This window comes from Anopheles maculipalpis, chromosome 2RL (assembly GCF_943734695.1).
Source record: "Anopheles maculipalpis chromosome 2RL, idAnoMacuDA_375_x, whole genome shotgun sequence".
Classification (NCBI taxonomy): domain Eukaryota; kingdom Metazoa; phylum Arthropoda; class Insecta; order Diptera; family Culicidae; genus Anopheles; species Anopheles maculipalpis.
Genome location: NC_064871.1, coordinates 62,901,092 through 62,927,297, shown reverse-complemented (window position 1 = coordinate 62,927,297; position 26,206 = coordinate 62,901,092). Strand labels below are relative to the sequence as shown.

Sequence of the window (26,206 nt, the reverse complement as noted above, 5' to 3'; positions counted from 1 at the left end):
TCAAGATAAGATACACGTTTTTCTAGCGGTTGTCATTGATTACCCAAATTTTAGCAAATAACAGCTATTCTTCTAAGGTAGATCTCTTTGTTGATAAAATTGGTAGCAAAACATTTATTCGTTATTTATTATTCTTCTTGGCTTAACGACCTCTAAGGTCATGCCGGCCATCAAAAGGGCTTTCTAGACTGCCGATACCACGTAATTGGTTAGTCAGTCCTCACTAGGGGAGGACGGTCCGGATGGGATTTGAACCCCAGTCCTGCCGTTTGAAGACCGGCGCCGCTGTCGCCTACAACATCGCCCTCCCCCCCCCCCCCCCCCCCGCGAATAGTTATTTATTATTATGGATTATTATGAAAACATTGATGTACTTCCTACGCATAAGTAACGAGGTGGTCATACAGCCTGATTTATCTCCTTTTTCTTCCTCTTGGCTTAACGTCCTCACTGCAAGGAGTCTGGATGGAATACGAACCTCGCTTCTTACGTTTGAAAACCATCGCTGCTGTCGCCCCTATCACCGGCGTCAGGTTCTCTAGAAAAAAATTGCTCCTTTTTAACATGACCACCTAGGAGTCAAAGGCCATGTTTTCGTAATTGATACTCATTTTATGTAGTACAAAACTACTTGGTTTTGCTTAAGATCCCACTTAAGATTTAGGCTTGAAGATCCCACTTTCTCTAGCAATAGGCAACTTTCGTAATTTACATGGCAAACCCTGCAATTTACCCTTTGCCATGAGCAAAACTTCGGCTGCTCACGAAAAGCATTCTCCCCGAGCAGTGTTGGAGCAAATTTCGCTCCGCAAAGGAAACTGAGGCTCGTGTTGCTTGGAGTACGTGCAGCACAGTAGGGTACGTGCGTTCAGCTGTACGGAAAGGGATAGGCAGCCCCCAAAACCATAGGAAAAAAATAAGGTGAAATACTGAGTTTAAAATGCACGAGACAAAATCCATCGTAGCGCACTGCAAGCAAGCAAAGGCAGGTTTGCTAGTAACAAGAAGAGAAGCATACAAAAAAAAAAATAATACACATAGAAAACTAAGAAAGAAAGAGAGAATAACAATATGATAGACAGCGCAGCAAGTGCGACATTGAGAAAATGTGCTGAGCACAGTAAAACACTCCCCAACAACGCTGTGGCGAACGTTTGTGTCCACACTTCTAAAAATTGAAGCTCACGACGCACTCAAAATATTTCACGACGACGACAGTGGGGGCCTTTTACAACTCTTCCTAACACTGTACAAACGGCCAGTCCCGGAACGGAAGAAACAAGTGCGACCGGTGAAGGGAAGTATCTAGCTGGCTGGATGGCCAGAGCGGCCAAGGCTCGTCAAATCGGATGCGACCGGCTTCGGCTTCTTTCTAGATGCTAGGGAACTGGATAAAGCGACGTTCTTTGCATTTAGGCACATGTCGGGAATAAGCGAGAAGCTCCACCAGCCGATGTCTCTGATTAGACGCACGTTATCAATATTACCACTACGACGCGTTACAATTTATTTAACGCCTATTTTATTCTCCTAAACGCGCCTTATCTCGTTTCGATCCAAAGTGCTGCTGGTTCTTAACATTTTGTTATTACTTTTCGTGTTTGATGTCGCTTCTCGCTCGTCAGTTGGTGCCACGCTCACTCAACCGAACCGATTTGCCTGCGAGATTCCTGCTGGCGTATTGTAGTCATGTTTTCTGCACTCCAACCATCTCCATATTAGCGTCAGTGTGATGTATTTAAAAACAACAACGATCATTTCTTCAATAAGCGAAAATTCATGCCACGACCAATGCGATTAATTAGCCAATACAAAATGTTTAATCAGCTTGAAGCTCGTGAAAAATCGTCTTTAACGAAGAAAAAAACATTATCAGTTATTCTCAGCAGAGCCCAACAAATACCTCTGTTTAATTTCATGATTAAAAAATTGCATGGAATAAAAATTGAATATTGTATACTCAATTGTATTACTTAAATCTTATTTAATGTTAAATTTAGCCTTCTGAGGCTAGGTTGACCAACCCGATTGTACTGACAACTGGCGAACTGACAGCAAACCAACCATCTCTGCCAAACTTCCATTTCTTCTGCTTCTTGGCTTAACAACCTGCTAGGTCATGCCGACCATCTAATGGCTTACGCGACTTATTGATACCACGAAGTTGGATAGTCTGTCCTCACTATGAAGTCCGGCGCTGCTATCGCCTCTAACACTGAGCCGCCCGTCCCGACACTGGTTGCCAAATTTCAAAACGCATAAAAACTGACTTAAAGCGCTTGTAAACGATAGCAAATTTCACTCATCCGAAACTTTCATTTCAGTTGACTGAAAGTTTTTGATCTCGTGGTTTTCATACACGTCACACAAACATTTCTCTGGGTGTTAAGAACTGTCAAATGTCTATTTATAGATGCGTGAAAAAATCGGAATGAAATCGTCAAAGTAATGCAAAAAAAAAACTAAATAAGAATTTGCAATAATATGGCGTAAACCGGAATGCTAGAATGTAAAAAAAGAATTTATATTATAGTCGATTGAAATTCTTGAACCGGAAAATAACACCCAAAACATAATAAAAGCAAATGGCAAATGTAATAAAAGTCTCACTAACGACAAAAATTCAAATAATTCCATCAATTCCACCAAACTGACAGCAAAGTTACACAGCTGTGAAAAATCAACGAATCGTTTAGACGTGTTAAATTCAGTTTTACACAACAGAAATGCAATTTGACAGTTAACCTGGAGTGAAAGTTGCATTCGTTATCAGCGTTTCATCCTTTTTTTTGAAAAACTACAACTGTGAAATTGTAGTTTTTATTCTAATTTGGCGTATCAGAAGAACGGTGCAGCTCTATTTGACTGTTGTTGTGTCAATTAATATCAAGTTCTTTTTCTTTTTGGCTATACATGCCTATCAAGTTTTTCGTAAACATAAAAGAAAAGAAAACTGATGATGAAAAAGTCCTAATGTGCGTCGCTCCTTTGAGTATCGATCAGTTCGGACAGCCGCTTATTAGTTAAAATATAGCATCACAAATGTAACGCACAATCGTGTGTTAAAAATATGTTTGCAACGAATCTATATCGTCCCGTAAAACATTTGTCCGTACGAAACGCAACGACTGCTGTACTTGTTTGCGGTTGTATTAGTATGAACAACCGCTTTCCGGAATACCAGAGCCTTAGCTAGGCATCACACCATGCAGCACGAAGAAACAAACACACAAGTGGGATAAAACATCTTCGAGCATTGGCGATGAAAAAGGGTAGCCCACCGACCAAATGTGCCCGAAAACACGGCTTCACGCAGTTCTAAATCACTGGACAACGAGAAGATTCCCTGTTATCCTTCACCTCCGTTTGATCCTACTCCGGTCCCTACATAAACCGACCACATCTACACCGTCCTTTGCCAGCTACATTCACGACCCTTGTGCACTGCCGCGCACATTAATGCACACGTGCGAGACTGCTGAAGCCAAGAGCAGGGACAACAACAACAACGCAGCCAGGCATGCTCACGCACACATGCTTTAACACAGCTGCCCGATGCAACAGGACTGACTGACGCTGAGGACACACCATGGCAGAGGCATTAACCGTGTTGCACCACGACGAAAAAGCGCTCTCTCGCTAGCACTAAAGCGTACGCAAAGCGTAATAAAAATCCAATTGGAACAAGAAAATGAACAACAAAAAATAACCAAAATAATGACAGATGCATTTCAGGGGTTTCTATCGCTTCTCTCAATGTTTCTTCGGGTATTTCTTTAACAATTCTTTTCTCATTTGCCGTGACTTTCTTGCACATTTACTCTTCCCTTAATGTTAACCTGTGTCGTCTCTCTTGCAACACTTTTTTAGCTTGGTTTTATACGGAACGTTACCATGTTCGCCAAATTATAGTTCTATCAATTAATTAAGGCAAAAGAATTTTATTTTTCTGCAACAACTTCATTTTTTTCAAATTGTATTATAGATTAATATTAGTGGTTACAATACTGACAGGAACGAAAAATGAAATTCTACAAAAATAATTCTTGAAGTAGTGCGATTTGCACCTTCTAAGGACGTACAGCTTGCGAATCATGCGTTTCAAGGTATCAAGGTACCAAGATACTACTAATGCACCCGTTCTGTCAGATTTAAACGTTATTATAAATTTTATCATATTTATCATAAAAGGCGCAAAGCACCACGGCGTGCTTTACTGTCTCTTCGATTTCGATGTCCAGCTGGAAACACCTCTAATCGAAGTGCTTTTGTGTGGTCGTACGATTCGCGAGACCTGTGTCTCGAAATTCATTGGACACACAACTTGCGGTATGCGTAGGCTCCTACACTCACATTGCGCTACTATCCAAAACCGGAAATCGATTGACCCCAGCCCGACCGGCACTGCCAGAGCTTTGTCTTTCCGAAGGCACAAATGGAGGAGAGTGTGGATAGCTAAAAATGTTCATTGACCGCCATTCGGCGCAGTTCGGTGGTTCGTACGATCGCTCTCCTCACCTCATAGTTAGCTTCAGGCCGTGACTACGAAGACCACCACCAGACGCAGCCATCGCGAAGAACACTCCCGGAAGTTGTGCGCTGGCACCCAATCGAAAGGCGAGCGGGCCTGTACGACGAAACAACACCACGTAGGGTTTTGTTTGTGCTTCTTCCCTAGGCGGAAACAGGGAACCACCATCCACAGCGCGATGTGAACTGTGACGAAAGCAGCTGCATCTTCGCCTGCCTTCCCCTAATACCCTTCTCCTTCTTCGCTCGCACGCATCAACTATCTCACCTACGTTCTCTTTCACTCATCAGTTCAGACTTTCGGTTAGCCCTGTTAACAGTTTTGTGCGTATTTAAAACGTATTGTGTATCGACAGCGAGCGCCACACTGATGAGTGAGTTTTAAAATGTGTGATCACTTATTCTTGAGCAGCACATCAAATGCTACGAACTACATAATCGTAGCATAAATTACACTCCAGTAATACACTTTATTTAAAGTCTATTTTCCAATTTATACTCTTCATTTTTATAATAGAAACATTCTTGTTGCATCTCGTCAGAATCTGTTTTGCCTAGCTAGTAACTTATCATTTTTCTGTTGATTGGACGCAAATGGCAAATGTAGGTACAGTACTGAACAAAATAAATCATACGCACAAAGTAAAAATGTTCTTTGAAGACTATTTTCTTGATTTTTCAGAAAAAATTTTATTTATCAGATTTATTCGGAAGAATTATAGTATAGTTTTAGGTATTGCCGAGAAAAATATTAAAAATAGCTTCATATGCATACAAGAAGTTGTTATATCCAACAGTTGGTTTTTTAGCATGGACAAAATAAATCATACACTAAAAAAATATTTTTCTTGCCGTGATAATTAACTAACGTTCTGGCAGCACTGTAAAACTAGCAGCCCTGTGCCTTTTTTGACAGTTCTTTTACTGGAAAGCTAGTGGATCAAAATATTGCGTCATATGAAAAGTGTAAAATGTCAAATCGATGTCATCGAGGAAAACACATTACGCTCGATGTGAGAAATGTGCTTATAAGCGGTCGCAAAAAAACAATTGCTTTCCGGAAAATTGCTGAAAGTATTCGATTTCTATTGGAGCTGTGCAGCATATCAGGAAAAAAAACCCCGAAACCTTTGGAATTGTGCCCAAATTATCTGGACAAGGACGTCATCGCGTAACGACCGCGTTGTGATGTTGCGAGAACAATTCGGATGGCGCAGCAAAAGCCTAAGTTGTCTTCCAGGGAAATTAAGGAAACGATGAATCTGGATGTCGATCGCCGTACCATACGCCGGCGCCTCAACGAGAGTGGTTTGAAAAGGTGTTTGGCATCGAAGCGCCCTTTCATAAGCATGCAAAACAAACGGAAGAGATTGGAATTTGCCAAAAAGTACGCCAGAATGTCCATAGACTTTGGGAAAAGCGTTTTGTGGAGCGATGAGAGCAAGTATGAGCTGTTTGGACAAAAACGTCGATCCAGGGTATGGCGCAGATCTGGTGACGCACTTAAGGAACTATACATTCAGAAGACGGTAAAGCATAGAGGGGGAACATTATGGTTTGTGGATCGTTTGCTTGGTCTGGAGTCGGAAGTTTGGTGAATATCAGGGAAATTATGACCGCAGATGTAACATGCAGATATATATGTTAACTTGTTGAATGAAAATTTGGAGGTTTCACTATTGAAAACTGGCCTAGAAACAAATTACATCTTTCAACGAGACAACGACCCCAAACATACGGCCAAAAAAATAACTGCGTTCTGCAAATCTAACCGAATTAAGGTGCTCCAATGGCCATCCTAATCTCCCGACTCGAATCCGATAGAGTATTTGTGGTGTCATTTGGACGATAAAGTGGACAAAAAATCGATCTCCAACAAAGACGGCTATTTTGATGTTTTGAAAACAGCTTGGGAGAAAATTGATCCAAAATATCTATGGAATCTCGTTGAAAGTATGCCTCGTCGATTGCAAGTGGTGCTGAAGGCAAAGAAGGGTCATACCAAATATTAAGAGTTCAAAAATAAAAGGAGATATTGGATATAAGCATAACTTATGAATAAGAATTCTGGTGTATGATTTATTTTGTCCATGCCGATCCTCATCCTTTCCTGAAAGATAGCATATATTTAGAAAGTCATGCATAATTCTAATAATTTCACTTCTACAACATTATTGCCTGATAATAGGACAAAGACTTTCCTAAAGATAGCATTGTTGTAACTATTACATTGAACGAAATATTGAGCTTGTAGAAAGAATAGTTAAAGCGTATGAATTATTTTGTCCAGTACTGTATATTACTATAATACCCAAACCACCCCTTTTAAATAATGTTATTTCATTATGAAGTCAAAATAAGATTTTACATACATCCGAAAACCCGAAAAGCATCCCATTTTGTTCATTAGATTTTAATATTTTCAAATCTAAAACGTCAACATTTATAAACAATGGTTACCCTATTGACAAAATCGATCTAAATCTGCCAACTAAGGCACTGCTAAGGCAAATTTGTATTGAAAAGATCCTTAGTAGTGTTCCGGTAGATCGTACGTTTATTCGCATGATGTCGAGACTTATGTCGAACCATTATGCGATGAATCTCTCTACATCTTCAACGTATAGGTAGCGCCGACTCCAAGGTTTGTAGCTGTAGCAACGGATACCACGACATTGACCACATCCTCTGGTCATGTGTGGAGTTCGATATCCTGGGACAGAAGAACTACTAATATGCGCGGATTCTGTTTGACTTCGCCAAAGAGATGAGAATCGTTCTTTGATCCCTTCCTTTCTCCCCTCCCGTAGATTGAACGCACTATCGTCCTGATAGCGGATTGTAGTTTGTTATGTTTATTTGTTCTTTTGTTTTTTGTTTGTTGTTGTTTTTTTTTGTTTGTTCTTTATTTATTATACGTTTGCAGCGATGGCTTCGACATGCGCCGGTCGCTATTTCGGCCCCAGAATCGATAAAAGTTGCTTTAGGAGATCTGAGGTCGTAACTGGTCGATCAGAATGTCTGGGTTCGATACTGCAGTAACCTTACAAGGTTATTGTGGTCAACTCCTGTCAACTCCTTGCATTTTACTTGACAACATTAGATCACTGAACCAATTGAATTAGGTTTGGACGACGTGTAGTTGTGACTGGTGGCTTTACTGTTGGCGAAATGCGTGAGTTGGATGCTACTGTAGCTTCACAAAGATGTAGTGGCTTTCGGACTCGTGCGTTCTGCCCATGGTGGGGCCGCCAGCCACAACATCTAAATCCTTGCAACGACATGGAGTGGCGAATCACCACAAACTATCCGCAACAAAGGAGGTTTTCTTGGGAGCCAGTAGTTAGTCTCCACGGCACGATGCTTCAAAGAGGCGCTATCGGAAATAGCGAGGACAACATCTGAACTGACAGTAACAAATGTCGAGGACAACATCTGAACCATACCTGACATACCTGAGTAACAAAGGAAATGTCTACCCTTAAAATAGGATATAAGTTTGATGAATTGTTAACCTAGATTTAAGATTAGATTGTAAGGAATACGGCCTGTCCGTCATAACGAAATAAAGAAGAAAAAAACCTTAGTAGTGGTTATTAACGCAATTTTGTCAATAGGATAAACATAATTACATTTCTGTTCAACATCATCTGTAATAACAGCTGTAATAACTTATTATGGAATGATATTCAACAGTTATTCTATTTCTTCATCTACCTGTATGATGTATGTAAGATAAAATGTGAGCGATTGCATTAAAATGGTTGAAACAAAAAGGCATTGTAGCAACAAAAACAATTTTTTTTTTGTTGGATTAGTTGTTGACGGACTCCAAAGATTTAATTTCAAGTACCCTATCCGATAAACTGCTGTGGATGTAAAGGACACATTTAGTCAAAGGAATAATAGTTTTTTCCTATTATCGTACGCAATTCCACCACCAAAGGCTTTTTGGGTGAATTACTTTTCATTCACCCACAAGTATCTGTTTGACGTGCACAATAGCAATATAACCGACCGTTTCCTTGATACAGATATATACATAGCGAGAGAAAAGTGATCAAGAAAAGTGAGTGCGGGACAGATGGGAGAGTGAAAATTCCCTTCCGGTGTGCGGCAAAAAACATACACCCATGCGGCCACACCACTTTCCCATTCTGTGTCTTCCTTCCCAGAGGGGTGAAAACGAGCTGTGTTTGAGCTGAAAATCGTTGCTAATCCCTCTCGATGTGTTAGTGTACCGCCGCGTGTACGAAGGCGAAGAAGTAAGGCCAGTAAAGCCATTACTCTACCCACAGGCTCTCTCTCTCTCTCTCTCACACACACACAGACGACCCCGTATATGCAGCCACCAACCAGTGTGCAACGGTAGGTTAAGGTTCGTGGAAGGATTCCGAAGGGTACGGGCGCGCTCGACTGGAAGCCCAGGAAACACCGGCAGTTAGCCGGAGCAAGGATTTATAAATAGGGGACACATTGCACAAGAAAACTTCAAAAATACCCACTTGTTTTCTAACACAGGGCGACCGAAGTCACCCATACATCGGTACCGGGCAAAGGAGGGTTTCGAAATTGTCCATGTTAATCCATGGTGTTGGTGCAAGATTGGTACCTTTCAAAATTAATTCACAAAAACCGATACCAGTTTGACCTTTAAAACGTACCAAACACGCGGGTTGCACTAGGCGAGAGTGCAGTCTTTCGAACAGTTGCACTTGTGATACATTGACTAAGGTTATAGAATGCTTGTTTTGTTGTGTATAAATCACTTAAATATATTCCAACAGATTTCCTTCCATAATTCGACAAGTATGAGAAAAGTTACTTTAAATATTTTTAAAAATAATTTACTTATTACGTAGTATCTAAAACTTGTTGGACGATGTACATCCAAATTGGCCAAATCAAGCAAAAAAGCATACATTACGGCCATAGAAAACCAATCTGCGCCAATAACAAGTACCATGTTTTGTTCCCACACTTGTGCTGCTTCCCAATCGATATTGGATTTGTACGACAATCTTCAAATCGGTGAACGATACCCAGTGGGGGGCGCCTTTTTACACTGCTGATGCTTTGCTTTAGAACTAAACGTGCAGGATGCTAAAGGTGGGGAAGCTTTAAGCATTAACAAATAAATCATAACACATTAAGAGTAATTAAGTAATGAAGTTTAAATTTGTTGCCGTTTGACTGTTAAAATGAATTGCATTTTTAGGAACAGCTTTATAGTTAGTACTACTAGCTGTACTTCAAATGTTTTACCAGTTTGTTCATCTACTAGCAAAGTTCAGAGCTCTAAACTTACCAACCGGAAGTAGTTGTACCATACGATGGCAACACTTTCCATCGTGCAACAAGCCGGGCAAACTCGGGATTGAAAAAGCGGGGAAAAAACACTGTACAAATCTTCCCCCAAAACCTCCAACAACAATGAGCACAACGAGATCTTTCACTTCCGCCGTTCGTGCTCGCACTAAGAGGCTCGCACGATGATCTCATTTCTTCGACTTGAGGGAGGGAAAAAAAACTCCATTTCATTCATTCTGCAGCTTTCTCACCACAGGAACGGAGGGCCACAATGTGAGGGGAGCAGCCTGGTTTTCTTCGGCGACTTCGCACAGCTTGGGCATCGAGCAGCGCACATCGGTGCGGAGCACCACAGCAATAGCAGTAACAGCAAAAATCGAAGGGATCTCCATCCGCCCTCGGTGGTGAGCTTTTGGGTGAATCTACTACACAGGTTCGTTGCTTTCGACGTTAAAATGAAAGCAAAAATAAATATATATGCCTTAGCTTTCGTAAGGTGAACGGTTTCGCGGAGGCAATTGGGACAGAGACGAGAGGACGTTCCGAAGCGGATTGCTTTTCGCTTCCACGCTTCAGACAAAACCACACATTTCTCTCTGCTGATTGACTTGGCGTATATATGTTTCGTTACCGATACACGCATTTACGAAGAGACAGTTCAACGGAACACGCTTGCCGAGAGGCTCAATCGGCTGTCACTAACGCGTTAGTGCTAAGCAAAAGAAAAACTCGCCGCTTTGGGTCTAAAAAACAAACTCTACGTGAGGCTGTGATTTCACACACGCGATTAAAGCTCCTAACTTCTAGTTCAAAGCCAAGGGAAACAATAGTGTGTCGTAGCATTTGCACAACCTTTTGCTTCATTCACTCCAAGAATCTCTAATCCATTACAGAAAGTATTATTATTAATGTAAATTTAACTCCACAGCAATTAATTTGTATTTCTTTTTCCTTATATTTGTTTTTCGTAGCTGCAAATTCGATAAAGCCCTCAGCAAAACCAGGAGATGGCGCTATTCGCACACGTACGTGCGACGATTCGTGCCAATGTATACCCATTTTTTTTTTCCATGTAACCCATGCATGATAGGTACGAATCAGCTCGAACGGTTGGAAAGGTCGTATCGGAGCGCACATCATTTTCGAAGGCTACCCGTGACGTCGAAGTGCGCTGTTGCGCATTGCGCATCAGCCTCCAACTTCTCGAATTTCGGGAAGAGGAGAACACACCACTCCACCAAAGTTATTGCGGTGGTAAAAGTGAAGTACGACAAACCGAACCGAATTGCTGCTGCTGCAGCAGAAGATCTGTCCGTTTGGATTGCGTATTTTTGGCAAAGCCTGGCGTCGGTTCTATAATCATCAGCATGGAAACTGGGAAGCGTTTATAAATATCCAGTCACAATTCAAGTACGTCACCAAACTTCATTTCTGACGCCAAATATTATGTTGCTGGTAAGCAAGGAACAGGGAAAGAATTTTGCTTCACTAGTCAACTACTAGCTTTACACAGCTTCGTATCGCGGTATCAAAACTGATCCTCGTAACGAATGTAATATCATGAAAAGAATATCAAGTGTGAACCAAATCGTTGTCGTGCATGCACAAAAAATCGCTGGACTTAAATACTAAATCATTTTTAATTCAATTTTGAATAGCAAATACCTAGAAACTAAATAAAACATAATCCTAATATGTTTTATTTTGTTTCTTGTTTTAAACCGGTTGCTGGAAAAATTCACAAGACCCTAGACAAAACTCAAAAAGTTCTCTGCTCTCTATTTGTAGGATTCGAGAATCGGTTTACTCTACTGGACATAGAGTAGAAAGCAATAAAAAAAAGTTAGCTGCAAAAACTTTTTTACAGCATTTTACCAGTGTTTTTTTTTTTATGGGCGACACACTAGTGCCTCCAATTTGGAACGGGAAGGGACTTTATTAGAGTATATTGAATTATCAACTACTTTCATGACGTACGGAAGGCATAACGGATGAATAAGACAATATTAAAAACATAGTTGTAATTCATCAAACACCAGAACGGGCCATCCGTGGAGTTGGAAATTTTGGAGACAATATTCAATACGTCAATCCAAATTCTAGCATCTGCCGACGATATAGACATCATAAGTTCGAGGCGGCCCGGTGGTGTAAGCTATAGCGGCGCCGGTCTTCACACGGCAGGACCGGGGTTCAAATCCCATCCGGACACTCCCCCCGCAGTGAGGATTGTCTACCCAACACCGTGGTATCGGCAGTTTAGTAAGCCATTTCGATGGCCGGCATATGACCTTTAGAGGTCGTTAAGCCAAGAAGAAGAAGTTCGAGGATCTCCTATCTAACAGAAGCTTACCAAAGGATTGAAGCAATGGCAAAAAAAAATTTTTTTTTGATGATTAATCGTTCATTTCACTTATCTGGGATCAAAATCATCACCGTTTGCATCTTAAAAGCTGAGATAAACAACAGCGTGCTGTCAAACTACATACTACTGTGCCCGAAAAATAAAGTGACTCGGTTTTTTTTCTTAAATCCTTTTTTATTAGGCCAAATGAAGGTTATCACCTTCGAAGTAATCCCCTTCCGATGCAATGCACTTCTTACACCTCTTCTCCCACTACTCGAAGCAGGTGGAAAACGCGGATGCTGGGATGTCCTTTAGTTCCGTCGTCGCTGCGGCTTCGAAGCGGCCGTTTTAGCTTGTTGAACAGCCAACAATCGGCTGGTGCCAATTTGGCGAATACGGCGGTTGCGGAACGATATGTGTGCCAGTTGTTGCGAAAAACTCCCTCAAAATGTTGGCCGTATGGGAGGGCGTATTATCTTGGTGCTAAAACCAAGTATTGTTTTTCCACAAATCCGGCCGCTTTCGCCGAATGGAGGTTCCGAAAAGTCTCGTATCGTCTACCGACGATTGTTGACCACCAAATCCTTGATTTGGACAACGTGGGCGTCGTCGGTCGAGGTGAATGGTCTCCCCGGACGGTTCTTGTCTTCGAACTTCTCACGGCCATTCTTGAAATCACTGTACCATTTGTACGCCTTTTTCTTCGATATAGATTCTTCCCCGAAGACCTTTTGTAACATCCGCAATGTTTAAGCAGCGTTTATTTCATTGCGCAAACAAAATTTGATACATGTGCGCTGCTCCACAAACTTGGACATGGTCGATATGGACAAAAACACTTGGCGCAGCTCCGACAACAAATTGTCACTCCCAGCCGCGTTGATGTTGTGACTTGAATCGTGGTAGAACTGTCAAAAACATACATAATGATAAACCAAAAATAAAAACAAGGGGCTTATTTTGGCGCGCGAAATTTGACATCCAATCCAATCGATTCACCTTACTTTTCGGACACAGTAGTATTGAGGAAGCTTTTAAACTCCGCTATATTAGGTATTTATTATCCCCGCACACATAAGCCACTGAGGACTCTGTCTATGAAAATTGACGAGATCTTCGGAGGAAGAGCCTTCGAGAGGAAGAAAATCAAGAGTACATACTCTGCCCTATATATAGGGAAGTATAAATCAGACTCAATACGTCCACGGCGTACAGAACGGTAACATATCTCTCAAAATATCTAAGCTTGGGTATACGGGGAAACCCAACCCCTTGGGAAGATGGGTTATATGGCTAAATTGAGCGGGGGTGGGGATGGCCAGCGTCTGTTCTCCATGTTAGGGGCGGCTGGTTGTCCCTTTTGTCGTGGCATCCTACGGGACTTTAAACAGCTAGGATGCCTAGGCCCTCCGACAAGACAGGCTGTTGGGGGAGAGGCCTTGCAAACCACCCCCAACACCATTGCAACGAAAGGAACCATCAAACAGCCGAAATGCAACAAATCAGCTGGCAGCGATGGGCTGGTGGTCGAACTGTTCAAGATGGGTCCGGAGAAGTTTTACGCCATAATGGTTCGACAGATTGTTAAGATTTGGGATCAGGAAGAACTACCTGACAAGTGGAAACTAGGTGTCATACACCCGGTCTACAAAAAGGGCGACAGGATGAACTGTGCTAACTTCCGGGCCATCACAGTCCTGAATGCTGCCTGTAAGATCCTGCCCCTAATACTCTTCTGCAGACTGGAGCCCTTGCTACAGATTTCGTCGGAAGCTACGCAGCTGGATTTGTTGGAGACAAATCGACAACTGACCAAATCTTCACTATACAGCGGATCCTCCAAAAATGCCGGGAGCACCAGATCCCTACGCACCACCTGTTCATTGACTTCAAGGCGGCCTACGATACCATAGATCGTACCGAACTATGGAACACCATGCAGCAGTACGGATTCCCTGGGAAGCTGGTACGGCTGCTGAAGGCCACTATGGACGGGATGCAGTGCAAGGTGAGAGTTTCGAGCATGCTGTCGGAATCGTTCGAATCTCACCGGGGTCTGAGGCAAGAAGACGGACCCTCCTGTTTGTTGTTCAACATCGCTCTGGAGCTTGTTGTCCTTGGCTTCGCGGATGACATCGACCGTGATAGAGCTCGACTCGGAAGCAGAGTATCAGTTGACGGCGACGATCTCGAGGTGGTAAAGGAGTTCTGCTACCTTGATACGATCGTAACTTCGGACAAAAACGTAAGCAGCGAAATCCGAAGACTTCACAAACTCCTGCGATCCAGAAGACTCCAACAGCACACGAAATGCACGATCTACCGCACCTTGATACGTCCGGTAGTCCTCTACGGGTACGAGTCTTGGACTATGCTGACGGAGGACGCCAATGCACTCGGCATTTTCGAACGGCAGGTGCTAAGGACTATCGTTGGCGGTGGGAGCGAGCAGGCCGAGTGGCGAAGGAGAATGAACCACGAGCTAGCTGAGCTGTTTGGCGATGCTGCTATCCTGACGGTAGTCAAAGCCGGAAGGATACGTTGGCTGGGGTACGTGAGGAGGATGCCGGACTCATGCCCCGCCAAGAACGTGCTCGTCAGCGGCTCGTTGGCTGGATCAAGTGGAGTCTAACCTGTCGGAAATCGAATGTAGCCGTGGATGGAGGACTACAGTCATAGACCGAGTTTCCTGGAAACTGATTGGAGACCTGGCCATGTCAACACGACGTGCTCAATCCTGAGCAGGACAAGAAGAAGAAGAAGAATAGCAACAGTCCCGAGGCTTTGATCATCATTGCTGTTCAGATCCAGTCCAAATCTACGAATCTGCCACGTAAGAACATAGTGTTAATTGATTTCTTTTTGACAGTTTTCTTATGTTATTATAAGCAAGAATCAATCAAATATTCTTTGAACAAATACCAAATAATATGAAAATGTTAGTCAGATTTTAAAATTTGGTAACTTGGTAACCAGCAACCTATAGACTACTTGCGGTAAAGTTGCACGTGTCAAAATCACGGTAGTTCTAGTGTTAAGCCACTGGATAGAGCTGGCGTGGAAGGTTCACATTGAGTTGAGATGAAGTGATGAACAACGGGATAATGGATTGGCAGGCGACGGTGCTAGCTGGACCGTGCAATCATTAGCAAGAGAGTATTAATTATGCTTCCCTCAACTGATCCAAAAAGAATTATAGAAAATAATATTTGTCTTTAATCGTAACAAAGACGCGTACATTTTGTAGCCATAAAGAAAACCAATGAACTTCATATCTATCCAGAAGTGAGACATATCAAAAGCGTGTCTGCAAAAGATCGTTTTGTAGATTACGTTAGTGTCTTGGAATCATGTGCGCGTCCCATGTTGTGTTGATAAACAAATTTCTTCATCGACGCGATCGCTCGAGTTGAGATCCCATCCTAGAAATCGCTACCAAATGTAGCAATAAGCGAGCAAGATCCAACCGCATGAAAGGCGACATTTTTATGCTTCTATATGCTTATAATGTTCATGTTTACACTGCGCAGTGGGCACCTACACCAAGCCGATTTGGGATCACCACACCACCAACGAACGGTGCTTTACGTCGCCGCAGAGCGCACGTAGACGCTCGGTTCAAAGTTGTAAAAAAATGTATATATAAAGGAAAAGATTTAACAACTAAAATGATGCGTGTGTGTGTACGCGCTCCTCCGATGGATGATAATTGTGTGGTGCCGCGCTGGTGGATGATGTCGTGGTGATTCAGTAAACAAGAAGATCATTCCCAAGAGCTCTCTACGTATCACACGCTCTCTATCATTGTTTCCCTCTTTTTTCTTCGCTACTCTGGTTCTCTACTCTTTGCGTGCGTTTTGCGCTGTTTCGATATTCCGGTGCGATCGTTGTGTGGTTTGCTGCAACTTGCTGCCTGTTGGGCCTGTTGTATTCAAACTTCATGCGGTGTGCTTGGAATGAGTGTTTTTTTTTTTTGGTCGTATTTAGCCATGATGGATTCTGACGGTCTGCTAGTGCCGTTATGTACATTTTTGTCGAAACCCTTGCGGCGAAGGCTTAGACGTTTTGATTCGCTTTGTTCCTCCATGCTAGGGAAACACTGGGAATGATGGACCGTGGATTAAAAAGCTTCGATTAGGAGGGATTGCAACTACAAGAATGTTTCGAATGTAGAGCAATGGAGATTTGATCTTTTTTTGGCATGAAATGAATTTGATACATTGCGGAGCAGTGCTTGTTATTTGCTAAATTGAAAATCTTTATCACAACATTTGCAGGTATTTCATTTCATTCTTAGCTAACTGCAAAAGATTTTTGCAAAAGATTATAATTATTTTAGGAACTTCCATAACTGATGTTGTGAATAGCCTTTTCGATGTATTTGCTCTGTTAGGCAAGATAATAAATTGTAAATAATTGAATTTACCAGGTTGCTCTTACTAATTCCAATCATACCTTCGATATTGTAGCATAATGTAAGGAAATATTGTCCCTCTTTTTCGCCAAACCTAAACAGGAAATGTTTCAGTTGAACCATTGCCCAGTGCATCAGAGCCAGGTGCCAGGCTCAGGTGGGTACAGCAGTAAGGGTTAAACTTGAGGCTATTGAACAGTAGTGTAGAAAGCCATCATACGTGAACCTGCCAATTGTTACTCTGCGCGTTTGGGATGCTTCAAACAATTCTTTGTGAAGCATATAATCTTTCGGACTCGGGCATCGAAAAACCGGGAGCCAGGTAACAACCCTCCAGTGCATGAGTGTGTTTGTGTTTGGGTGTGTTCCAGTAGTTTGTACAACGAACGCTTTACGAACTAGAGGAACAGGCATAGATCAAGAAAAAAAGGTCGACGTGATCGCACATTCCAGCACCGTACGATACCACTCCATAAGGCATGTATGTACGTGCGGGCGAGAGACACAGAACACCAACAAAACCATGCCACTAAAAATTTTGACCAAAGCGGAACGTGAAAAACAAGGAACGGTGGCCCCGGCACTGGTGTTATGAAGATGTGGTGGTTTCCGTTCTGCATTCATCGACATAGCACCGACATCACCTTTGCGCCAGGCGTAAGTCTGTGATCGATGTAGGCACGATCATCGCCCACCCAGTCAATCATGTTGTAGCGATCTGCCCTGGTAAGAAAAATTATAGCAAAAGCCAATTGGTCCTCCACAATGTTCCAGAGCTTGGGTATTCGTTTTTATGATGTGTCTCGGGGTGTTTGAGGAAAACTTTACTGAAGTTAATTCGATGAGAGAAATGTTTTGTTCGTCTTCTTTAGCTCTATAACTTTAAGATGCCTAGGTCCTTGACTTAGTTTACCCTAGGCTGGATAGTTAGTATTGCCAACCGGTAGTACAGTTCGGCCCGAATCCCGGCCGTTCTGCAATTTGAAAATTAGACCCACCCCAAGGAATGTTTGCTTCACTTACCCAAAAACCATGATAATCTGTCTTCCTCTTATGGATAGCCGGTTGCGAATATTTAATGTTGCAGTAAGAAGGTAGTACGGATTCACTCATTTCACATTGATTTTTTCGTCACTAAACACACATTATTACACACAGTACGCAGTTTAAAATTATCAACCTGTTTTGAAGAGAAACACATTTTATCATATCAGCTACAAATAACCAAACACTACTCCTTTATGTATTGCACAATTCCACAATTCGGAACAACACATGCATCTGCGCGGTTGGTGTGTTTGTGTACGTGCTATCCGGTACACGATCGTACGCGTTCGATCAATCAACTGCATCAACCGCTGCTAAACATCACTAACAACCTGTTTTCATTGTTACATTCGATCGCTAAGGATGGTCCTCCAAAAAAAAAAACCCCCAACTTCCGATCACTTGGTTCTGTCACTGTTCTGTTTTGCAAACCGCGGTCAATACATACACTAGAATATACCGTGCAGAGAGAAAAGCTCCGTGACAATTTTGGACTTCTTCTTACGCGCAAACACACCGAAAAAAAAATCTATTTCGAAGAATTATGCATGATTCTAACATAAAACCGGTGTTTTTTTTTTTTTCACTGCAAGCTATGATGAGAACAGTACAACCTTACAGGCACGCACACACATACACGCACACGCATTTATTGTAAAGTGTCACGAGAATGAGAGGGAGAAGCAAAATCGACGGCACAGCGAGCAAAAAAGTGAACGGCAACGTGATAGGAAATTTGTTGTCATATTATTTTCATTTCTGCCAGTTGAACACCAAAAGCACACATACATTCGCGTCCGCCGAAGCGATCAGATCTGTTTTGGGATTTGATCAGCACGCGCTCCCTTGCCAAACACTCCACACCGAAAGAAGGATCCTTTTATTCACCACAGTTCACATCAAACGCACTAACCCACATTGTCATTTGACCTAGAGCGAGAGAGAGTGAGAGAGAGAGAATCCTCCGTTGTCAGGCTACCACCACCACGCTTCATCGATTCGATCTCTTTCTTTCTTTATTTCTCTCTATCTTCCATATTGCTTCCCTTTCCAGCACTACACTGACGGACTGCATGCCAACTGAAAACGGACGCCCTGTGTGTGTCCCGTATTGCTGCTGCACCTTTTGTTGTACTGTCTCGATATCATTTCCAGCCGCATTTTTTTTTTTTGCACTGGCACCTTCTCACTCATCCACAGGATCAGCACCGCGATCGCTGGAAGGAACCGGATCAATCGACAACAGCGCGCGGTGTTTCGCACACGACGCAACAAGCGCATACGGGGGGCTCTTTTGCTCGCTCTTGGTATGCGTGCGTAGTACAACGAATTCGTGTCGGTTTAATGTCTTCTCGCGAACCGTAGTCATCCGTGCGTGTACGTTACCACCGGTTCACTTTACACCACTTCCATCACGCGGTGGTTAATTTTAAAAATGAAAACTAAGCGCACCAGCACATTGCCAAACAGCTACTTTATCAGCAGCAGCATTCGTTCGTATTTTGACTGTGCGTAATCACTAGTGTACCCATCTTACCAGCGCGAACTTTTACACGCAAGGAACGGCACGAAAATTATGCTACACTCACGTACGATACAAATTTAGCGATTGATTGAAATATCAACTAAGCAACACAACACATCTAGTACGCGTTTTGTTGTGTGTCCCCTAGCTTCTTGAAGTACACGCACACTAACCTACGTCCCCTACTTCTTCATCGGAATATGTACCCATACACACACACACACTACATTACGGTTCTCCCTTTCGAACGTATGCTGTCTCTGTTGCTCGAACGACGTACCGGCCCATACGCAACCTACACAACGAACAACCGTTAAATAATCCACAACTGCTATGTACCTATACCCGTCGGTACAGCAGTCGCACTCACTCACACCAACGGTGACCCTCGCGCATTCCATTTTTGTCGTGCATTTATTGGAAGCTTCTTCTTTCAAAACAATTTCAACATGTGTGTGTGTGTCTCCGGCCAGGTACGGCCATTCTTGCTGAGCGTTGAAAATACAGGAAAGCCTGCATCGCTGTCGCTGGACACCGGCAGCCATATTGGATTGCTTGATTTGAACGACGTTTTACTTGTACTAAACTGCTTAAATTTCAGTTTTAAAACGGCATAATTTGAATAAATTTTAATGATTGCATCTTCCAATGACGCATTGCTTAGGAAAGTTTTAAATTTTATCCTATTAAACATCGTGATTTAAGCCAATTTTAAGTTGTGTAGAACAGTTTTTAGAGCAATTCAAATGCACCGTTATAACGACTAGCTATTTGTCGATTTTGTTCATTATTCCTACGAAAAACAGAAAGAAGCAATCGAAAAGGAGTATAATTTTATGTAGCACCCTCAATTTTTAATTGATGCAAATTACTACACGCAACTCAGCTACTTCGGTGTGGTAGTAGAGGCGTTATCTGCGACAGCCTTCGAAGTTCGAATACCGTTTACAGGTATAGCAAGTATGGCAGAAAATTTAATAGCAGGTTCAAGGTAGTTAAGGAAGCCAGTAAGTTTAAGAGACGACCGACAAAGAGATTTCCGTTCATCGGTCCTACGCCCTTTTTTTAGTAGCAAACGACTTATAAGATTTTGTTAGTCATTATCAATCAGGGTAGAAATGTAACTGGTGCTCCACCATCTTCTCCTATGTTGTTGATTTTCCTTTTGCACTCTTATAGTTTTTGGGGCGGCCCGATGGTATATGCGACAGCGGCGTCGGTCTTCAAACGGCAGGACCGGAGTTCAAATCCCATCCGAACGGTCCCTCCTTTGTGAGGACTGTCTATCTAACTACTTGGTATACCGGCAAGTCTAGCAAGCCATTTGATAGTCGGCGTGACCTTAGAGATCATTAAGCCAAGAAGAAGAAGGCTGAAAGTTTTCAAGAAATTCTTTCATTCACATACATAGAATACATCTAGAATTGCTGCTCTTCAGCTTATGTCCATTCATGTATATAATTTTTTATTAGACCACGAATAACTGCCAAGTTTACTCCTTTGTGGCATCCGTAATGTTGCCTAACTATTGTACGAAGATCCCGTTTTCACGCAATACTTTTGATTGCTCAAATAAAAGGACAAACGGCTATCAGCTGCTCTGAGAATTCAAGCATCTGAAGCATTGGCTAACAGAGTGGAGGTCGCAACACGGTCACGGCAGTCTTTATGTCCGTGTAACGACAATCGGGAGACCAGTATCGATGGCTATATGTATGTATGGCAGCGGCTTACAAATTCACTTCAGATTCAATCCGTGCTGATATAATTTGGAGCCTCGTAAAGAGTTCAATTTTTCTTGCCGCGGACGCTTTTGCACCTTTAAAAACAGGAATTGATAACCGCCTTCCATTGAGCCGGATGCTCGATCTTATCGGATTTGGAAAAATATCTACTAAGATGGCTGTGAGAGAAGCACCACATTCAGTTCACGATTGCCGAGAACCCGTGCCAACGTTGACTTAATCCGTTAGATCACCTTTACCCTTTACGACAGAGCGTTGATCACAGGGATATCGGGAAGGTGCAATAGCATTAGTATAGGTCACGTCCGGGACGAAAGTAGTGTCGCCGTATGAGTAGAGTGGTTTAACGTCGCTGTTGGTCCGAGTTGGCTTCACCATCTATCTGACAATTTCTTGAATGAATTGCCAGACACAAAATAGTTGTCATCCTGCCACTGTCGACGACGATGTTTTGCGTACGATCTACACTATGCTTGCTGTTAATACTTCACCCACGTCTCGGCACGTGCCATTTTCCATGGTTCCACCAACGGAAGGGAAAATCACGTTCCTCCCGACCAAAGTTGATCGCATCAAAACGCGGTTTTGTTTTCTCTCTTGGACCTGGCTAGACCGAAACATTCGCGCGCTGGTCCGAATCGCCGCCGCGTTGTTCTTACCGGTGATTCCGGCACCTACACCGCACAAATATGTAACGCTTCGTGCGCACCCAACGCACCTGGACGCAAACGGTGGTGATCGATGTGCTCTGTCCAGTGCGTCCACGAGTCCACCACTGTACGATGTTGCCAGTTCTTTGTCAGCGTTCGTGGTGCAATGATCGTGCAATGATCGTACTGACTATTGGCTACTGAGTTTTAGGTTCAAGTGTTTATGGCGTTAATAGTGTCGTAAAAGTTTGGCGCGCCAGTAGTATTTACCATGAAGCTGAGCAAAGTGTTTAATCACAAGTTTGTGCTAGCAAGCTGCAATCTAATATTTATGGTAAATTATCGTGTCTCTTATGCATGTACTGTATGTGCATTAGGTTTTATGTCATCACCTATGGACCGACATCTATTGTTGTAGTATGGTTTGTTTAAATGAAATGCATGATCGCATCGGGTGGTTAACATGTGATTCGGCTTCGGAAGTGTGCCTTTGCTTGCAAACACATAAAATTGAATTTTAACGGGTATGAGTGTACTTTTGAGGTAGTGGATGGTGAATGTACTAGAGGTAGGCTGATGGTGGAAGGCGACAACGGTGCCGGCCTTCACAGGGAAGGACTGATGATGTGTAAATCCCATCTGGACCGATCCTCCTACTATGGAGGACTCACTACCCTGCTATGTTATATCAGCAAGTCTAGTAAGCCATTAGATGGCCGGCGTAACCTAGAAGGCAGTTTACCCAAGAAGAAGAAGCGAGTGTACTTTTATTGGCAAATATAATGTCGTAGCTACCAATGTTCAATTTCACCGATAAGTTCTTTAGTAAATAGTTCGTCGTATTATAAGTGAAGAGGGCTCACCAACTGTAAAATACAAACCCCTACAACGATCGTTCCGTGCTATATTACACTCTACTAAGCATCAAAACAACGCCAACAATCACAACAAAGCCGGGCACAGTGTAAAACAAAATCAACTGCAGAATAATAGAAAATCTAGTAAATGTAGTACGGTTGAGTGATTTTAAAGCGTACCTGTGAAGTGATTTTATTCGTGTGTCCGACAACCATCTGCGTGCTATGCGCCGATGTGTATATCCATCCCTCCGGACAAACGCTGCCCAAATAACTCCCATCAACATGGGACTTGTGCATTTGTGAGGGGGAGATTTAGCCATCGAGCGGAAGATTACAAAATTGTGTGTAAAAGTGGACGAAAAACGTAGACACCAATTATGGAAGCACTTGTGTGTGTTCATCCGTGTGTTCATAAATCGCCTGTGCCGGCGTTTATGTTACTGAGCATTGGTTACTGAGCATGCTGCAAACTGTTGGCGCATAATAAAAATGCACGATGCGCAATAGCTGAGGTGAAAATCAGGCAAAAAAGAACGTGCAAAAAATGGTAGATATGGACTCTTTCGAATAAACTGTTTCGTCGTTCGTGGCGATATTTTTATCCCAACGGCTCAATGTTATGTGGCAGGTTTTCACTTTATCATTCGTGAAATTCTTATCGAGAAATCATCTAAAAACGGACGGAAGCGTGTACAATATGACGAAGAATTGTATACAAACGTAAATTGCTAATCGTACATTAAGTGATTCCTTTAGTCGTCAGATCACACATTCGCTTGTTGTAAGTTAGCCAAAAATTGAAGCGGAAACACATTTTAGCTAGTATCTAAAACGGTGGAAAACCTTTGACTCATAAATAATCTACAAATTTTCCCATGCCCTGAGATACAATTTCCATATGATGCCTCTAATTGTGAGAGGTAGTATTCCCAAGAACTTAATGTATGCATGTGGGGCAAACGTTACACCTGCTCGGTCACGTTTTTTGTTTTTTTGTTTTTTTTTTCCTAACCATAGTGGACAATATGTGCATGACACTGTCGTTTATTTGATGTAATTATTTATGAAATAGCCATTCAACAAGCGCATCATTCTATGGCCAAGTCCGCTCCGGACACTATATGTTCGGCCTCCGGATGCTTTTTTTTTTAGCTGTCGGGTATGGGTTAATGTCAACGCACTTTGATTGACAATGAACATTTAGCATAAAGCTGCTGCAATCGGAACACGATGCATCGAACATCAAATATGTATGTATTTTCTCTATTGTTGGTTAGTCACTGGTCGACTGAGAAATATCAGGTCGTCAAGTGGTGTGTGGAGATGCGAGCTAGGAGATCTAGTGAAACCCCAACCAAACGTAAACTCTGGATCACTTTGAACAACAAGGCACCTAGCAAGACAAAGCTTATGAGGCTAAGGGGCTCTTTGGACGATGAAACCTCTGGGACTCAAGATTACTTAGATATTTTGGTTGACAAGGACGTCTAAGCTCCCGTTACAATGATTTTTTTTTGGTCGGCGTAGTTCCAAACCAAGAAGAATAAGTACCTTAGAGTCAAGTCCTCTTGTGCAATAAGAACCTCCTCGGGTGATCCTTAGGTGATCCCTGGATCCCTTGTACACCGATGATCTTTGTAGGATGAGGCTTGGTGGACGATAGGGTGCATTGGGTGGCAAAGTCGTTTGTACGACCAGGTTACTTGACCAATGCTGATGCGATCGCTTCCACTCACTGCCCGTAAATTGCAGTATTAGCTTCGTACTGCATACGGTAAGGTTTCTTGGTTAACGAGCGCCAAGGAAAAACGAAATTGTTTAGACGATGATGCTCCTTGAATGAAACGATCTTTTTGGATCATGATGAACTATTATTTAAAAGGCGATTTCCTTTTGACGACAATTCTGGGACTGTAGCATATTAGGACATTAAAGATGAAGGGACTTCATATTGTTTCCCTTTGGATGGATTTCGGAAATCGGATTTTTTGGTAAACAAGGAACAGCAAGGCAATCCTGGACGAGATAATTTATTCGACAAGGTTCCTTGGAAAACAGGGTGTGGTGAACGATGATAAATCCGTCGTTGCTTGATTTTTTTTCGACGGCGAAGTTTTTATGACGGCTGAGTTTCTTAGAAGACGAAAAGTCCCTTCCAAAGAGAAGATCTCTTGTGCTGTGAGACCAGTTTGGTTTGCGAGAACTTCTCCTCCTCAACGGACTCCTCAAGGGAACTCCTTGAAGGACATGGTCGCTTGTGCAGAGCTTTAATTCATCAATCGATTATTTACTTACAGCTGTGTGGCATCACGCTGCTTTCCACAGGGTTCTACCTATTCACCGATTCCCCCAGGATACTGCTTTCCCGTTTGCTAATATCAGCATCCGACCAGCAAAGGACACCCTTATCCGAGCTAGAGCAGCCACTGTTTTACTATGTTGCATTCGCTCTTACCACGGCCGGTCTTGTGGCCATTATTGCCTCCCTGCTTGGATGCTGGGCAACATGCATGAACACGTACTGTGTTCTAACTATGGTAATTGAGCTGCTTTCTCTTTCATCTTCATCAGCTTCACACAACATTCGGTTAATGTACTTTTCTTTTATTTTACATTTTGCTTTTAGTATTTTCTGATCATTTTGTCACTATTGATAGCGGAGTTTGGCGTATGTTTGATGATCACCGCCTGGCCTCAGTGCCTGGGATTGAACCTCAACGAAACTGCAATGGTAAAAGCGCTTCAAGCCAACTACGGTGTGCCCGGTCACGAACAGTTTACTGCAGCGATGGATTTGGCGCAGACGATCTTCGAATGCTGTGCCATCAATACAAGCATCAACTATGACACATCCCTGTGGAAACTGCAAAGTTTGGGCAAGAAAGAGCTAACCGTTCCGATCACGTGCTGCAAGCTAGTGAATCGGTTCGAATTTACAGCTTATCTAGATCCCGTACCGGTAAATGGGACGCTATGCCAGGCACTCCAAACACAGGATTACGAAAAAAGTCGACATCTGGATGTAAGGATCAAGTGGATGACTTACAGTAAAGCATCACACTACGGTTTAAACATGTATTTACCAAATGTCTCCTTCTTTCTCAATCTACAGGGTTGCCTGCACAAAATCGAAGTTTGGTACCGTGAGCAATATTTTCTGTTTCTTTGCGCTGGATTAATTGTAGCGGTGGTTGAATTTTGTGTGCTGCTCAGCATTATCCTAAGCTGCACTAAACTTCCTCGTAAAAACCATGTGCCGCAAATACTACGTACACATCCGTTGCCGCATATTCCCATTCCTGCCGTACCGGTAAATCGTCGAGTGCGGGACAACATCTACGAGCACGAACTACCGTCGCCAATGGCCGTACCAACGATACGGGAAGCGTACCTACAACCAAAGGAGTATAGCAAACAACGTTCAGATATGGCTTTCAACAACAACAATTCCCACTATTATCAAATCTCTAAGAGTTATCTAGTTTAGAAAGGATTAAATTTCAACAAACATTTTAATTTTTTTACATAGTAAGGCGTGAATAAACGAATGCTAACTCAAAGTACTCTTACATTGGGCCCAAAAATTACCCGTACAGTAAAAGCTAATTTAAAAGAATCATTTGAAGAAAGATTAACACTTTATAACGTTGTTTCCTAAATGCATGTATTCAATGTTCAAATCCGTCCTTTTTGTAAGTAAGTACTTGTAATGACATAACATTCATCCCATATTTGGTTAAAACTGTTTTTTCTTGTCCATAAAAAAAAATCCGTACAG

General features: G+C 42.5%; 3 protein-coding genes across 3 annotated transcripts in view; all 3 read left to right on the top strand.

Moving 5' to 3' along the window:
- Positions 1 to 26,206, top strand: part of LOC126556025 (polyserase-2-like) — a 555,659-nt gene that overhangs the window by 155,400 nt on the left and 374,053 nt on the right. The gene's annotated exons all lie outside the window — the stretch shown is intronic.
- Positions 1 to 26,206, top strand: part of LOC126556328 (glutathione S-transferase) — a 327,848-nt gene that overhangs the window by 285,994 nt on the left and 15,648 nt on the right. The gene's annotated exons all lie outside the window — the stretch shown is intronic.
- On the top strand, positions 21,840 to 25,915 carry LOC126556524 (CD151 antigen). Its single transcript, XM_050211787.1, has 4 exons — positions 21,840 to 21,902; positions 24,726 to 24,965; positions 25,055 to 25,450; positions 25,541 to 25,915. The coding sequence occupies exons 1-4, from the start codon at positions 21,840 to 21,842 to the stop codon at positions 25,913 to 25,915; spliced, it is 1,074 nt and encodes a 357-aa protein (XP_050067744.1).

Bases quoted from the DNA above. Each gene is read 5' to 3' on its own strand.
- LOC126556524 (XM_050211787.1), top strand. From the start codon at position 21,840: ATGAAGCTGAGCAAAGTGTTTAATCACAAGTTTGTGCTAGCAAGCTGC. The intron at 21,903-24,725 runs GTAAATTATCGT...ATTTACTTACAG, and splicing joins GCTGCAATCTAATATTTATG to CTGTGTGGCATCACGCTGCT. The intron at 25,451-25,540 runs GTAAGGATCAAG...CTCAATCTACAG, and splicing joins AAAAAAGTCGACATCTGGAT to GGTTGCCTGCACAAAATCGA.